Source organism: Sceloporus occidentalis, unplaced genomic scaffold (genome assembly GCF_023333645.1).
Source record: "Sceloporus occidentalis isolate IW3139 unplaced genomic scaffold, rSceOcc1.0.p SCAF_222, whole genome shotgun sequence".
In the NCBI taxonomy this organism is placed as follows: Eukaryota; Metazoa; Chordata; class Lepidosauria; order Squamata; family Phrynosomatidae; genus Sceloporus; species Sceloporus occidentalis.
The window spans coordinates 164,032-180,549 of record NW_028317202.1 but is presented as its reverse complement, the minus strand read 5'-3'; the positions used below and the strand labels follow the sequence as shown (position 1 = coordinate 180,549).

The 16,518-nt window shown below is 39.9% G+C and overlaps 2 protein-coding genes across 2 annotated transcripts; one reads left to right on the top strand and one right to left on the bottom strand.

Annotated features, from left to right (window-relative positions):
• The first annotated feature begins 364 nt into the window (after window positions 1-364).
• LOC149276970 (ADP-ribose glycohydrolase OARD1-like) lies at window positions 365-5,024 on the top strand. Its single transcript, XM_089503189.1, has 4 exons — window positions 365-431; window positions 714-772; window positions 4,723-4,835; window positions 4,922-5,024. Exons 1-4 carry the CDS (start codon window positions 365-367, stop codon window positions 5,022-5,024), a joined length of 342 nt encoding a protein of 113 aa, XP_089359315.1.
• Window positions 5,025-10,020: 4,996 nt separating this feature from the next.
• On the bottom strand, window positions 10,021-16,096 carry LOC149276969 (C->U-editing enzyme APOBEC-2-like). Its single transcript, XM_089503191.1, has 2 exons — window positions 15,957-16,096; window positions 10,021-10,585 (listed from the first exon to the last, which is right to left on the bottom strand). Exons 1-2 carry the CDS (start codon window positions 16,094-16,096, stop codon window positions 10,021-10,023), a joined length of 705 nt encoding a protein of 234 aa, XP_089359317.1.
• Between the last annotated feature and the right edge of the window lie 422 nt (window positions 16,097-16,518).

The following is a 16,518-nucleotide window of genomic DNA, read 5'->3' as shown; positions in this document are numbered from 1 at the left end:
TTCAGTAATGTTACTCTGTGTCCATTGATACTCTGCCCCCCCCCCCCCCAGGGCAATGTTGACAATACCCAGCATGTGTAATCAAGATTTAAATTGAGCTCGGCCTTCAAAGGGAAAGGTGTGAACAAATGTTAATGAACGGAGCAATACAGTCAAATCCCTTTTTTAAATTTCCTTTTTAGATTTACCATCGTGTTTGTGTGTGTGTATATAATATGTTTGTTATGAGGTGTCTAATGTGCGCTTAGACAGAATCTTTACTATAGTTCTTTTTTTCATCCCACAGATCCGTTATGTCCATGGGGATCTGTTTGGTTGTCCGTCAACGGATTCTCTTGCTCACTGTATAAGTGCTGACTGTCGCATGGGAGCTGGTATTGCTGTGCAGTTCAAGAAGAGATTCAAGCGAGTTGAAGAAATAAAGCAGCAAAGTAGGTTTGTCTAGACAGAAACATGGCGGGGATTTTACATTTGTCTCCTTGATCGATATAATGTGCCCTACAAAAAATAACTACTGGCAAACTACTTGGTAACAATTTTTTTTCTCTATTGTGATTTTTTTAACCCCTTAATGGCCAGTGCTCTTTTACACTTCGGGGCCAGAGCAATTTTCATGTTTTTCTATTTAACTGTCTTTCTTTCTCAATTGGTGTACTCACTAATGTATGAAATGTTTGAAAATTTGCTGTCCATTTAATGTATTTTATTTTTAGATAAGAAGAAAGGAAATGTTGCTACTTTAGAAGTTGATGGACGATATATTTACTATCTGGTAAGAATTCTTAATTGCATTTTCTGTGGGGAAGAATGTCTCTTGCTAGCTCAACATTGCATTATACAAAAATAGTATATGTGCCTGTCATAAAAATCACAGGCATGTTTTTTTCTTCTGCCTCCCTAACCCACCCCCTCCTGCACACACAACTATTCCTAAACTTCAACATGATTCAGCAGCCTCCTGTACCCTACAACCCTCCTCCAGCACAACTAGGCAGCCTCCTTCCCACCTTAGGCTGGGCAGCGCTTAACACAGTCTGGAATAATCCATCATTCTTTCTGCAGATCACTGAAGCACATTGTCCTGCTATCTCCATACAATACTGTATGTGGCAAAGACTTCATTGATTTAACCCTTAGAGTGCCAACTATGTATGCTCATATGGAGCCACCAGCATTGATATAGTTAAAAAAAAAAAAAAAACCAAAAAAAAAAAACTACTGCACTGGCAGTTGTCGGTTAGGCTCTGCAGCACACACATAAATGAAAAATGTATTATACTTTTTACATTTTTGTTACATAACTGATTACTGGCTGATTAGTGACATTTTAGGTCAGGGATTATTAACCCCTTAAGGACCATGTACGGGCTTTGTCATTAAGGGGTTAATAGGACTCATTGATCAATGTCAATGGTAATTTACAAGTGATCTGATACCCAACCATACATACCATTATGGTACTGTACCCCAGCACTAAAGAAAATGTCCAGGCCTCACATGGGAAAACAATTGTCCAGATCTCTGGCACTCATAGGGAGCTTTATGAGAGCTTTTTTTTTTTTTTTTTTATTTTAATACTTGTTTAGCTGCTTAACATGGCAATTGCTGGTCATGCTGGATGGATCTTGATAAGAAGGACCAATCAGACGCCAGCTGCTGTATTTTGATACTTTAGCTTAACCCCTTAACGACCTTTGCCTGTTCAGGACCGTCATGGAAAAACGGTCACTTAATGACCTTTGACGGTCCTCAACCGTCAAAAAATTAAATAAGCTTAGAAAGTGATCAACGATCACTTTCTTCGCTTAAACGGCGTTACTGTAATGCCTCGATGTCGAGGCATTCAGCAAGGCCGAGATCGGCATCGGGGGCCATGTCTGGCCCCTCCCCGGGGCGTCAACAGCCGCCATACATTGTACGGCGGACGCCCGTTTTAAAAGCGTTTAGGAGGCGATCAACGATCACCTCCTAAACTTAAATGGTGTCACTGGAATGCCTTGATCAGGAGGCATCCAGCGACACCAAACACTTACCTCTGGATGGGCTGTGACCGCTCCGGAGAGCGGTCACAGCCGCAGCTGCCGGTGATCTTCGCCATCAGCAAGATGGCGGCGGCCCGGGAAAAAAACAAACAATAAAGATGAGAGTTCGCTAGATGGTCTCCAGACCCTCTAGAGAACTCTGGCTCCATTTGCAGGTTGAATACAGGTACTGCATTCAACCATGCAAGTCAAGCTTTCTAATCACAATGTGATTAGTAAAATATTAAAAAAAAAAAAAAATGTGCTAACGTTTAAAAATAATTATGCAGTGATGTCACTAGATGAACCATCCAGTACCAGCAAAATGTGTAAAAAAAAATATAAAAAAAAGTGTTAAAAAAATAAAATAAAATAAAAAAATAAAGTTTATTATTTTGAGCAAGTGCTAAAATGTTTCAAAAATCTCAACAAAGAGTTAAAATAAAAGCACTTCAAATACCCAAGGGGTGTCTAATATATATAAAAAAAATGGCTGATGGGGTAAATTGGAGTGGCCGAGCTCAAAGATAGGGCATAGGTACAGACTGACCAAAATGGAGAAAAAAAGCGCACTTCCAATGTGGCATTTTAAATCTCAAACAACACGACAAACCCATGCATATGGGGTATCGCTGTACTCAGGAGATGTTCCTGAACACACATTGGGGTGTTGTTTGACAGTGACATATACCAGGACCTGTATATCTATAACTAAAGTACAATTTGTGTGAAAAAAAAATTACTATTACAAAGGTTGACAAAGTGTGGTTGTATAAGGCTAGGTTTCCACTTGTTTTTTTTTTGTGCTAAAAACGCCCATAAAAATGCCAATTCAGCCACACGGCGTTTTTTTAGTGAAAAAACGCTGCAGCCAGATGTTAGCTGTTCTTCAATAGGAAATCGCAGAATGCCATATCCACTTGGCGTTTTTCTGTTTGGCGTTTTTTCAGTCCTCTTTGGTTTTTCTGCTTTTTTGGGCTCTGTGGCAGTTTTTCGAAATCGCATCATGTTGACACTGGCGTTTTTTGCAAGGAAATCTTGGCATTTTTCTCCAATAGAAGTCTATGGGAGAGAAAAAACGCCATGAAAAAGCCATGTGGGTTTTTTGCCTTGGCGTTTTTTATGGCGTTTTTTTCCACAGTTACAATGCAGAGGATGGACCCAGTATCTGTGTGTCCTACGAGAAATAGGCTGGAAACAAACCGTTTCACACAAAACAAAGTTCATATTGAATTTTACACCATTTGGAACAAACATGCCATTACAAACAAACATACCCGACGCATCAACTGGATCCTGCGTGCCAAAAGCAACAGCAAACAATTTGCACCATCATTTGGGGCCAATCTTCCTAGAGGAGCAGACATTCGGAATAAAATATGCCTTACAAACCACAGAAAAGAGACAAAAGGGTCCGCCGGGGTGTGTTTAAGTAGAACTCTACCAAGTAAATGACATCAGGAGAGGGCAGATACTTGCCATTTATCCGAATCCCTTTTAGCTGGGTGAAACTTCTAACTTGTAAAGGCTGGAAAAACTGCCTAAGGTCAAAAAAAGCAATTTCCACAGAAAGGCTAAAACGCCAGAAAAAAACGCCGAAACGCAGGTAAATGCAGTGGCAGTTTTCTTGGCGTTTTTCATCAAGAAAATAACGCAGGACAAAAACCCAAGTGGAAACCTAGCCTAACTGTTGCATGGAAAGGGTTAAAATAACAGCATTTGAAATACCCTGGGGTGTCTAGTTTTCAAAAATATATGGTTTGAATGGGTTAAATTGAGTTAACCGGCTTCAAAGATGTTCCAAAGAGGAGATGGAGGCAGCAAACAGCAAACAGCAAAAAAACATAAAAACTGGGTATTTCTAAACTCAGGACAAGTAGTAGAATCTATTTAGCTAGTTTTTTTACTTGCTTTTTTAGGTGAGTAAAAGATTTTTCAAATAAGTCATAAAATGGGGTTTTTTTTTTCAATTTTTCACCATGTTTTTTTATTTTTTTTTTATAGTAAATAAGATGATACGATCAAAATAATGGTATCTGAAGAAAGCCCATCTTGTCCTGAAAAAAACAATATATAACTTATGTGGGTACACTAAATGGGTGAGGAGAAAATTACAGCTGAACACAAGCACCACAAAAGTATTAAAACAGCCTCGGTCCCACAGGGTACAAAAAGAAAAAACGAGCCCGGTCCTTAAGGGGTTAAACCCTGCCCAGCACAAAAGGCAGTTTGCACAGTAACAAGACTATGCTATTTTATGTATGAGATTGTGCATACCAGTTGCGCCGCTCTCGTTTCTGTTGTGAGCCGTAGTAATGCCAAATCTTTGTCTGGCACTGTGTGAAGCCGGCGTTGTATATACAAATCCACTTGTCAGATGACTGGTCAACAAATTAAACAGAAACTATTGCATTCACCCCTTTCGCTCCTGTGACAGCAGGTGATCCCTGGTAACATCAGGACATTTTTTAAATGTTACTTCTTGTGCATACTGTGTAGCGGTTTTGTTTTTAATGAATGTTAACTGCCATTTTATGTGTCTCATTTGTTGTGTAACTAGTGCATAACGAGTTTGTTGCAAAAGAGTCCTTCCAGAATTGTCCGCACTTGTGAGATTTAATTCAGAAAGCAAGTCACATTGGGGCTTAGTTATAACAGGGCATCACTTGGACATCTATCGTCTCCTTTCCTGTTCCCGCAGATTACTAAAGATAGAGCATCAGGGAAGCCAACATATGAGGACTTGCATAGAAGCCTGGAAGCCATGAAGGATCATGCATTATGTAATAGGGTAACTGCAATATCCTTGCCTAGGTACTTGCCATTTCTCCCACATTCACTTTACCATAATTTACTACCTTATTTAATTCACTGCTAATATTTTCTCCCTCTCCTCTCAGAATTGGCTGCGGTTTAGACCGTCTCCAGTGGAACAACGTCGCTTCTATTTTAAGTGAAGTCTTCAGAGACACAGACATCATCATCACTGTCTATAGCCTGTGAGGAGGTGTCATATTGATTCTAACATGCGTTTGGCATTCTTTATATATTTAGTGGGTCTAAATATATGTGCCTCTGTTATACTTTATTTCCTATGGAAATAAAATTTTGCGAGCTTCTTTGCATACTGTTTCTTTTGGATTCAGGAGGGCACAAAATGATCTTCTTTCTCAGGAGCAGTTTGACTTCATGGTCAAAATATATCCCACCCTCTCCCCTTTTTCCATTACCCTTTCCATTGTCTTAACAGTGGTAAATCTGTGTGTCCTGGATAGATCTCCTTCATGTCATGCCTGCATATATATGGTGATTCCTAAAGAATGGTATGCAACTTCTGTTTGAAGCTTCTGTTGAATGAGATCATCTTTTTCCCCTACAAAAGGCATATCTAAATGTAACATTGTGCATATTCAGCTGTAATGCTAAATAACGAGAAGAATGGGGAGGCATTGCCATCTGCAACCTCTGCCTTTCTATAGACTAGCTATTTGCACTGTTTGTTTTATTTTGGTTAACTTAGTAATAGTCATTTTTTTAAATTATTTGTTGTAATTCAAGATCATAGTATATTTAACTGGCTGTGATCTAATGATTTTGAGGGAATGAAGAAGAAGCACCATAAGAGGTTGTTTTTCAATACAACAGACATGTTGGCAACAAAGGGTATCTGAAGCTATTACACAAAGTCTGTGCGAATTTATTATAAATTCAAGACAAAAAGGTGTTGACTATTCAAATTGATTTTATGGAGAGAAAAAAAAAGCAAAAAACTAAACCAATATCTGATGATTTTTCTGGAATACCTGGGTGTATTTTTCTTTCTGTGGTAATATATAATTTGTTTTTAGTTTTTGATAACTACAGAAAAGTCCATAGTCTATGATGTTCATACATGTCCTAAAAGATCTTAGGAAGCTTGTTCTTGCTTGTAGCTGAATATGCCACAGGGTATTAAGCATTTTTTGTGGTATAACTGCTGCCAAGTCATTTAAAATTAATGTTTTACTGCTCTAGTTGTTGTATGTATAGGAACTTAACCCCCTAAGGACACAGATATTTTACGCTGTTTTACTCTTGAGAACACAAGGGTTTTCAGCATTTTTGTCTAACTGTAATTTCACACACTCTCACCTATTATTTATTCATCTATTGTTTTTGTTTTTTCATTTTTTTTCAGAACAGCTAGGGTTTCTGAAACCATTCTCATTATATATATATATATCACTATCATTTATATAAAAAAATATGGGCATTTAAAAAAAAAAATAAAAACACATGTTTATAGAGTATTACAGTTGATTTCTTCAACAGAATATGTTGAAATACAGAACAGTATCTTAATTTCAACACCATGTCCTGGAAAAATAGCCAAGTCCCATATACATAGATACAATGTGTCATGGTGTTTTTTGTGAACGTTATAGGGCAGGGGCGTCCAAGTTTTTTCTGCAGTGGGCCACTTCATCAGAATTGTATACATGCGCGGGCCGCACTCATTTTTCACTGTCACAAAAAATATGGCCTTTAATAAAATATGCAGATTAAAATAAAGTAAATGACACAAAACCTTTACTCTTCCTCTCACTGATTTCTGGGCCTTGAAAGTTTTGCGACTACAAATTCAGGATTCCCTAGATTTATTCTAGGGATGAACTTAAATGAAAATTCTGGACCAAAACATTCAGGGTTCACTTAGCCAAAAATAATAATAAAAACTCACATGTTTAATAAAAGTAGGTAACACACAATTGGACAAAATTAGCAATATGACTTGGCATGATAGGAGTGTGATTGCTAACAGCAATCACACTCCTATCATACCCAGGCAACCAGTAAATGCTGACACCTAGGCATGATGGGACTGTGCTCGCTGTGATTGCTGTTAGCAATCACACTCCTATCATGCCAAGTCAGCCAGTACATGCTGGTACAGGGTGGCTGTAAGTGATGTGCAGACCCCATACTGCTGGCAGCATCACTACACAAGGGGGGCAGCTAGCTAGGTTTCAGCATGTACTGGCTGACTTGGCATGATAGGAGTGTGATTGCTAACAGTAGTCACAGTCCCATCATGCCTAGGTTCCAGCACTTACACATCCATCCAGTAAATGCTGGAACCTAGGCATGATGGGACTGTGATTGCTGTTAGCAATCACACTCCTATCATGCCAAGTCAGCCAATACACGCTGGTACAGGGTGGCTGTAAGTGATGTGCAGACCCCATACTGCTGGCAGCATCAATACACAAGGGGGACAGCTAGCCAGGTTTCAGCATGTACTGGCTGACTTGGCATGATAGGAGTGTGATTGCTAACAGCAATCACAGTCCCATCATGCCTAGGTTCCAGCACTTACACATCCATGCTATCACACACACACACTCATTTATTCATATAATCATTCATTCACAGATTCATTCCCTCAATCACACACACTCATTAAAACACCCTCCCCACCCCCTTACCTGCACTGCAGCTCCTCGATGCCGCTCACAGACTTCAGCAAGGGGGCGTGGCCTCCCTCTGCCTTCTCTGCTAAAGCACAGCGGAAGTAGGATGTCACGTGAACTCCGCTTCCTCTGCGGCCTGCGGGCCGCATTTTGGACGCCCCTGTTATAGGGTCTAAATTGCAATATGCAAGTTTCCATTTTTCGAACTTGCTAAAATTTAGTTGGTGATAAAAAAGCTGTTTCATCATTTTTTTTCTCTGACTATATATGCACAAAATGAAAACCTCAGTTTGTATTCAGCAACATGCATGGTTATGAGGCATAGCACAGTCTAAATTAAAGTATGCACATTTCCATTTTTCCTGATTTGCATGTGTTAATGTATATTTCTTATGTATGTGTTAACTGCCCCAATTAAATTGTATAGAACTGTGTAATTTGTTTCAATTTGCTTTATAAATAAAAGGTAGCCACCCATGGTTCTTATCTAGGAGCTCATAAATGTTATGGTAAATGTATTCTTCATAAGTTTGTCACCATTGTTTTTCTGACGGTATATGTGCACATACAAAAAAACTCACGGTTTTGTGCTAGGCCATTCAGTTGTAGTCACATGTAATGTTAATGCTACAGCTAACAAAAACATTATTGTCCATCATCAGTGCCTGACCTCACAAATGCTTTTTTATGGTTGAATCGGCACAATTCCCACACATATACTCTGCTTTGTGCAAAGCCTTCCTCGAAGAGTGGAAGCTGTTATAGCATTGAAAGGGTAAAACTCCATTTTAATGACCATGGTTTTTGGAATGTTATATCCAACAAGCGCGTATAGGTGTGATGGTCAGGTGTCCACATACTTTTGTCCACATACAGTTTCCTTTGCTACCCTAGTTGTCATAGATGAAGGGAGTAAGTATGAATGATTAATGGTGAAAAATGAATGGTGTTGGAAGTGATAAAGTTTTGCATTTAGTCACAACCCTTCAGTTTCAAGACAAAAATACATTCCTACAAATTATTCAACACACTTTAATTTTGAAATATCAGTGGAAGAAAAAAAAAAACATTCTATCCACGGTAGCCATTTAGGAAAGCTTCACATCAAAACTAAAACATGAATTTAAGGTAAAGCCTACATACTACGTAATTGTGAAAGCCAGAACCTTATTGAGTATATTGAATTGTATGTTTCTAGGTACAACTTTAATTTGTCTTACAGATGCATGATCAGACCTAAAACAGGCAAAAATGAGCTGGGTGAAAAATAAACATATTAGCAGAAAATTATCAAGACAAATCTAGTATGAGCTAAGGGAAATAAGAATTTATTATTTGGACTAGTTCCAGGCGAGAAACATTGAGAAAAATAAAGCATGATGTAAATGAAAAGGCAACAAAAGTCAACCAATTAATTTAAAAAGGAATCTAAAATTAGTTTCCCCTCTAGGTGGACTGCCCTTTTTAGCTTTGAATAATACGTATATATTCACGTTGGTAATGCTTCTCTAAGATATGAGAGATTGCTGTGGAAGGTCATTTAACCTGCTCATAAAGCCATTCATAGCAAGTACTACAGAGTGCAAGGAATATGTGCATATTTTCTTGTATACATGTATAGCAAAATAACTAGAAAGTGGGTTTATGTATATAATGTTTGTTTTATGCATATTCAAGTGTGGATGCAATATACACCCCAAATCTACTCTGCTCATTTAACCGCCAGGAGGATTGAAGGCATGTGCATGACTTAGGGCCACATTATCCCTGGCAAAAATTCTTGTCTCAAATGTTTGAGCCAAATAAGGTGACATCATCTCATTTTTAAATCTAATCTAATTCTAAAATGAGCACTTCGTGGTATTTAACAGATCTGCACATCTTTTGTGTAAATGGCATGTCCCATGATGCTAATACCCTACTCTACTTAACTGGCTGCTTCTTTCTATCCCCCCTAGTGTGTGTGTGTTCAACCTCTGGATAAGACAAGAGAGCCCAAAAATAGTCACACAGAGATGTACAAGAGCACAATACACAAGGGTGTTGTGATCAAGAGAGGATTTTGGAGAGACCCCCTAGTGTTCACTGCTGAGCTGAGTAAACAATGTTTCGTATGATAGCTTTAAAAATGTGTCAGGCAGCCAAAAAGCTTTTTTGAAAACTTTGCATACTGTAGGGAAAAGGAGTGGGGTATCTGCAAAATGTATGTTATGTTAAATTTGTTTACTGATCCACACACGTTTCTAGAAATGTTTGTTTCTAGTTTTACGTACTTCTGAGTTGTTTTTCCCATAAAATAAATTTCTGCAATATCATATATTGCACAAGTACCAAAAATGTTCTGATTTTCTTTTATTGTATCTTTTTCTCTGTTTATATGACGGTGTAGCTACAAAATATATAAAGGGTTTGTATGTTTCAAGAAGGCTCCAACTATTACAATGCATGACGTGAACTAATTAGAGTGATTTAAGGACCAAAATTCAAGCTGCCCTAAAAATAACTCAACAATCGCGTCCTCTTCACTGCCTTCTAGCCAGCACAGCTGTTCATCTCAGTATTTCTGCAAGCTTCTCCTCATAATATTTCGCGTTTTCTTCCAAGTCCTCCCATGGAATAAAATTGCCTTGATCGTGCTTTTCTTCAACTTTTCCCTCTTCATCCAGGTTGAAGTCAGGCTCCACAAAATTTTTCCATACGAGTGAGTAGTCGGCACCACTCATCATCCTGAGTTGGCAACCCCCTGCACGGAGAGCACGGAGAGCTCCGCGGATCTCTGACTCCTCCCACTGTAAAAGCCGCGCAACAACCAAACGAAGCTGGAGAGTTTTGTTCCGTTTAAGGCATTGTGCTATGCATGCAGCACAAGACACACATGGGCTTGAGGAAACATAGCAGGTGACAACAACCTTGCCTGATGTGAGAAACTGTGGCAGGACTGTGGTGAAGAAGGCCTCTTCTGCATGAGCAGAAACATGCTCGTCTTCCAGATACCCACGAAACACTTGTCCCTCACCACGTTCCACTGTGTAGCATAATAATGTCTTGTTGCGCCCAGAACTGTACTCCACATTCTTGAACTGGAACATAAATGAGGAGGCAGGAATGCGACTCCTAGGAAAGATAAACAGAAAGGATATGTTTAACTTGTGTGTGTATAATGTTACTATGCAAACAGTGCAACACTATCCAGGATTCCACTTACCAGCTCCCAAAGTAGAATGTTGCACGCAGCAACAGAGAACTGGATTTTCCAATTAAATGGATTTTTCCAGTTGTATAATGGTGTCCTAGAAGCATGTCACTTTTACAGTACTACAGTTTAGTGTTCAGTGCACTTGAAGTAAAATATATACTTCTCATTGAGCGTAACATACAGTGCTGTACACAATAATTTAGGTTAGCATTCACAAAAACCTGGTTTTATCTGATTTTGCTCCAATAACTTTCCATTATGTGCATAGGCGGAGGTTGGCATTGTTGTCAGTCATAATATTGACAGTCCAAATTTTTGTGGAAAGCCTTCACAGAACAGTGGAGGCTTTTGTGGCTGTAAATAAGGGGAGAACATTTCCATTTTAATGCCCATGGTTTTGGAATGGGATGTCCAACAAGCTCCTAAAAGTGTGACAGTCAGGTGCACGCATACTTTTGATGATATAGTCTTCTTCTCTTTTAATAAAACCGTGGGATGCAATGGGCTACTGCATTGATTCTTTTATGCCCACATTTTTACCTGCTAACATACGAAAGTGGATCTGTAACTTTTTGACAGATTTTACGTGTTTCTGTCTAGTATACAAAATATAAAATCAGTACCTATATTAGTAAGCCACCTTTACTTCCTATGCATAGTATTTGTATAATTACTCCCTCCATTATGTTATTTCTTCTCCCTTTCTCAAATGACTCCTCTATGATGGGAGCTGCCAAACATCTTCAAGACAGTAACGATGTTTGAAAAACAAAAAGCATAAAATGTAGATCTTGTAATACATTAATATGCTGAAAGCTATGTAAGTGGCATGTAACTAAGTTTCTTTTTAAAGACAGCTGCAGCATATTTATATGAACACTGAATTGATAAATGGCGGTGTCGCTGAACTGAATAAAAATACACAATGTGCACATACACTTTTTAAGTGAAATGGTATAATGCCGAGATGCAGTTTTCACAAAGTGAAATTGTTTAGCATGGTGAAATGTTAGCAAAGAGATACAGACAGTGGTGGAACATCCAGGGTTGCTGGGGTTGCGACTGCGACCAGGCCCTGGTGTTCTACCAGTCACGCTAAGCGCCGGCATATGACGTCATATGCCGGCACTCAGCAGTGAAGCCGCACGCACTGCGGCAGAGCAGCGAGACAGAGGCCTCGCACTCCCACCACAGGACTACAAAGGGTTAGGAAGAGGGTAGATAGTGAGAAGGGAGGGCGGTAGGGAAAGGGTAGGAAAGTGTGAGAAGGGGGGAGAGGAGTAGATAGTGTGAGAAGGGGGAGAGGGGGTGGGGGGGTGAGAAGGGGGGTAGGGGGGTGAAAAAAAAATCATGGTTGTTTTTTTGGGGGGGGGGCTTAACAGATTCTCGCACCGGGGCCCTGAGGCTTCTAGTTACTCCCCTGGATACAGAAATATGAACACCTACATTCAGTAGGATTATATTAAGGTCAGTCATTTCAGAACTAGTAATATGATTTCAAATGAAGCAACAGACATAACCCCATAAATATTTAAATATTGTTTGCTAGCCAGCTGTGAGAGTAACCAGAGATCAGTCAACATTCACTGTTATGGGTACATGATAAACATTAAAAGGATTAGAGCCATGAGAGATCAGTTAGGTTGTATCACTGTCATAGAATCCCCGAGGTCATAATGCCAAAGACATATTGAGAAACATAAGTCCGAATAGCAGCTTCCTTGCAAGGGATGCGTTTGTGACTATGTCTAAATAACTAATATGAACTATGAATTTGCATCCCCTACATTACCACCAACCTTCAAATAAGGTTAGGATAGCAGGAGGCAATAAAAGGTGAGAAAGCTGACAGTGGTGGAGCATGATCCAAGCTAGGAGCTTAAGCTAACTGATCAATAGCTTGTGCTCATGTGCTCTTCACAAACTTGGCCAAACCATTTTATTGGTCTCAAAGCCACTCTGGCTCACTAAGATCCAAGGTTATTTGCCCCATGGAATGCTCATACTTGAGGTTAACAGGATACCAGATCAAACTTTTTTGTCATTCCACATATAGTCGTCAATATGTATAGAGCAATTTACACCATGATGGGCTCCTTTGATTTATTTTTTTTCTGAGCAGTCCCTTTTCGTGCTGGACAGGATTGTATAGTGCATATTAAGAGTGTTAAGGTGTTTTAGAGTACCAAATTAAATGTGCTATTCTCTCTACTCTGATGATTTTAACACTATTATAAAGTAATTAGCTACAGCATCAGACAGATGATTATTAGTAATGTTGGATGACAAACTTTTCCAAGGAATAATTCTTTAAATCAAACATGTTTTGTTTTCCATGATACATAATTTTTGAATATTGCTGATCGGCAAAGGTGCTGCTGTGCAGGACTGGACTACTGGGATACCAGGAGATTTCCTGGTAGGCTGCCTCCCCTGGGGTCAGTTTTGAAGCTGGCCATCTAATTATATATGTGTGGTATGGCCGCCAATGAGGCAAAAATTGATTTTGCCCAGCAGCTGCATTGGTGGCCTTGGACACATGTATAATTAATCCCACTGTGAGTATGCAGTCAGCCTGCACTAGAAATTATGTCATATCTGACTGAAAGATGCGGTACCAAAGAGAAAGCTGCGGGTAAGGTTAGGGAGTGCGAGGGTGTATGTATGAATGTACGTTGAAATGAAAATGTATGTACAAGTGTGCGTTAACATGAATGTCTGAGTGTATGTGAGGATAAATGTGTATGTGTGCTTGTTCAGGCAGGCTTTTTGGGGGACAAAGATATCACAGGCAAGCTTTTACAACATAGATACATACAACAGTCGCTGTAACACTATACACTTAAATATACATACACACACCACTTTAACAACACTTACACATACATACATTACATTTATTTATAAAGCGCCTGCAGATTCCACAGCGCTGTTACAGTCGGTAGAACTATTTAGAAACACATACAATAACAAACTGGTGCAAAGGAGAAAATGGCCCTGCTCTTGCGATCTTACAATCTAGTTGTTTATTGTAGGGGAAGTGAAACAATAGGAGAGGACCGCTTGGATGGGGATGAGTTGATCTGGTTCCGATGATGTGTTGAAGCTGTTGATTGTTCAGATGACTTGATTATGATGATGGTTGGGAGTAATGGGAAGGAATGTTGCATGCTTCCCTGAACAGGTGGGTTTTCAGAGAGTGTCACGGAAGCCTCCGTGCCATGGGCTCCATGTGTGTTTTGCTGGAGATATCCAGCCGTCTGTGTCTAAAATAAATCAGTTCTCCTCTTGTTGTACCTAAAGACTAGTCTTGTCTGGTTATTTGGGTACTGGATAGCGATATCCCTTTGCTTTGCTTGGGGATATTGCCGACGGCTTGCAGTGGTTTGTCGTCCTAGCGAGAGAAGTAGCTCTTGGCGGAGAGGGACAACCTGAGGTCCTTGGTCGGTCCGTCACAGAGAGGTTTTCAAAGTTGCATATGAGGCAGAAAGTCTGATGGAACAGGGAAGGGAATTCCACAGGAGGGGTGTGGCGCGGGTGAAATCCTGAATACGGGAGTGGGAAGAGGAAACAACAGTAGAAGATAGCCGCAGGTCGTGAGAGGAGCGAAGGGGGCGGGTAGGGGTATTTGGATAGGAGGATGGGGATGTAAGGGGGTGCAGAGTTGTTGAGAGCTCTATAGGCCAGGGTCAGAAGTTTACATTTGATTCTGAACGGTATGGGGAGCCAATGAAGTGATTGGCATAGTGGAGCAGCGGATGAGGAACGGCGGCAGAGAAAAATTAATCTAGCTGCAGGGTTGAGGATGGATTGAAGCGGTGAAAGGCGGGAGAGGGGGAGACCGGTTAGTAGGGAGTTGCAATAATCCAGGCGGCATATCACAAGGGAGTGGATTAGTAACTTGGTGGTTTCTTGTGTGAGGAAAGGGCGGATTAGTTTTAGAAGACTAAGGTGGTTAGAGATGAAAAGGTAATGGACAGCAGTTAGTTTATTGCACACAGAGCGTGCATTCCAGAGGGCACAGGAGAAAGGGGTGCCGAGGTTACAGTGGACTGATTTAAGATTGGAGGGATTGCGGTAGTTTGTGTTTGTGTGGCGGAGGAAGGTGGGGATGGTGGGGCAAGGGTTACGTTCAATGTCACCTGAGCACAGAAGGAGTAGGATACAGACAGATAACAAATGGGATTGTGATAAGTGGGCATTGAATGTCTTCACTTAAGAATGGTTAGTGGTGTTGGGGTATGCAGAAAACAGAATGGCATATGAGCTAAGGTGGGGTGATAAAAGACGGTATGGAGATATGTGGATTGTAGAGGGGTTGTCAAGGGGTGCAGAGGCTACAGTAATTGTAAAATTTGTGGGAAGAGGACATGGTAAAATGTACGGGTTCATAGTAAAGATGGAGGTGAAGCAAGCAAGTGCTTATGTGGGTTACCTGCTTTCTGCAGTGGTACTTTGTATGTCATTTCCCTCCAGTTTAACTCCAGTGTAACTCTTAACTGTCCACTTATGAGGCGTCACACAGCCCCTCCCATTTTCTCAATCATAGCTTTTATTAAAAAAAATAGTTTAGATGAATTAACATTTACTGGTAAAACTTTTTTCCTATAGGGTCGTCTTATATTCTGGCTTTTTCTTTTTTTTTCTTAAATTAATATTCAGATTTGGGGGGTTGTCTTATAATCAGGGTCGTCTTATAATCGAGCAAATACGGTAGTTAAAAATGTCCCTGTTCTGAATAAAAAATAATCGGTACAGAACACGAACTGTGCAGTGTTTCCAAAAATAGCACCATGAAATATGTGGATGGTATTACATTTTTAGCGCTGGTTTTAATTCCCAGTTTATCCATGCTGCTCTGCAGATGCATACTACTAAGGGTGCTACTATTGCATCACACCTGCTGCAAGACAGCAACTTAACTGTGTTGGTTGGCAATATGTGAAATATATTTGGCCCTCCTAACCTTTAAAATCCTTCAAGTGGACCAACATTTTCTACAGACTACAAGCTAGTTTTTTGTAGAATTAATTCACTGGTCTACCTAATGTAATTCAAAGCACAGATGTCATGCACTTGAGTAGAACGCTTGCCAAGATTATCCTGTAGCACGTATGCATCCACTTTTGTTTGGCCAATATGGCAATCCAATTTGAAACAAATATCAGTGTGCAATTGCATAACTGAATATCAAACAAATGTACTTTATTATTCAAAATATTTGAATATATACAAATAAAACATATAAAAAAATGCTAACGTACACATCCTTTTCCACAAGGCACTTACCCCTCTACTATCTCAAAGGGAGGCAATTCTTCCTGCTCTTTCTTCTTTGTTTCTGCCTCACCTTCCTCTGTTTCTTCTGAATTCTGGGGTGGGTCCTGTGACACCTGGGGAGGCTGAAATTTATTTTGCTGGTTTGCCATTATGGTTTTAAAAAACAGACTGAGAGAAAAAACGTAAAAGATGGAAACGATAAGAAGGTTATATAAAAATGAGAGAGAAAGAGAAGCAGAAAGGCTTGCAGGCGAGTGATAGAGACGAGCAGATGGCTGAGAAAGGACCTCGGGTTGGTTTCTGTTATCTGGGATCTAAATATGGCTCTTGGGACTGACAGTGACAGGGTGACCGCTGAGGAATGGACTTCCCCCACTCCTTGTCACTCACTCACTTATACCCTTCACTGCCAGTAGGGAAGTGGAGTTACTATATACAGAGCAATGTATAGTTGCTTTATAAATAGAACAATTCGTGCTCTATGCGCAATGTAAAAGTATGCTATAATAAGCTAATTATACATAAAGAAATATTTATAGGTAACTTTTATGAGGACACATGCACCAATAAC

Excerpts from the sequence above, each read along its gene's own strand:
- LOC149276970 (XM_089503189.1), top strand. The coding sequence starts at position 365 with ATGGGAGCTGGTATTGCTGTGCAGTTCAAGAAGAGATTCAAGCGAGTT. Across the intron at positions 432-713 it reads TGAAGAAATAAAGCAGCAAA|ATAAGAAGAAAGGAAATGTT; the intron begins GTAGGTTTGTCT and ends TTTTATTTTTAG. Across the intron at positions 4,836-4,921 it reads ACTGCAATATCCTTGCCTAG|AATTGGCTGCGGTTTAGACC; the intron begins GTACTTGCCATT and ends CTCTCCTCTCAG.
- LOC149276969 (XM_089503191.1), bottom strand. The coding sequence starts at position 16,096 with ATGGCAAACCAGCAAAATAAATTTCAGCCTCCCCAGGTGTCACAGGAC. Across the intron at positions 10,586-15,956 it reads CCCTTTGAGATAGTAGAGGG|GAGTCGCATTCCTGCCTCCT; the intron begins GTAAGTGCCTTG and ends TATCTTTCCTAG.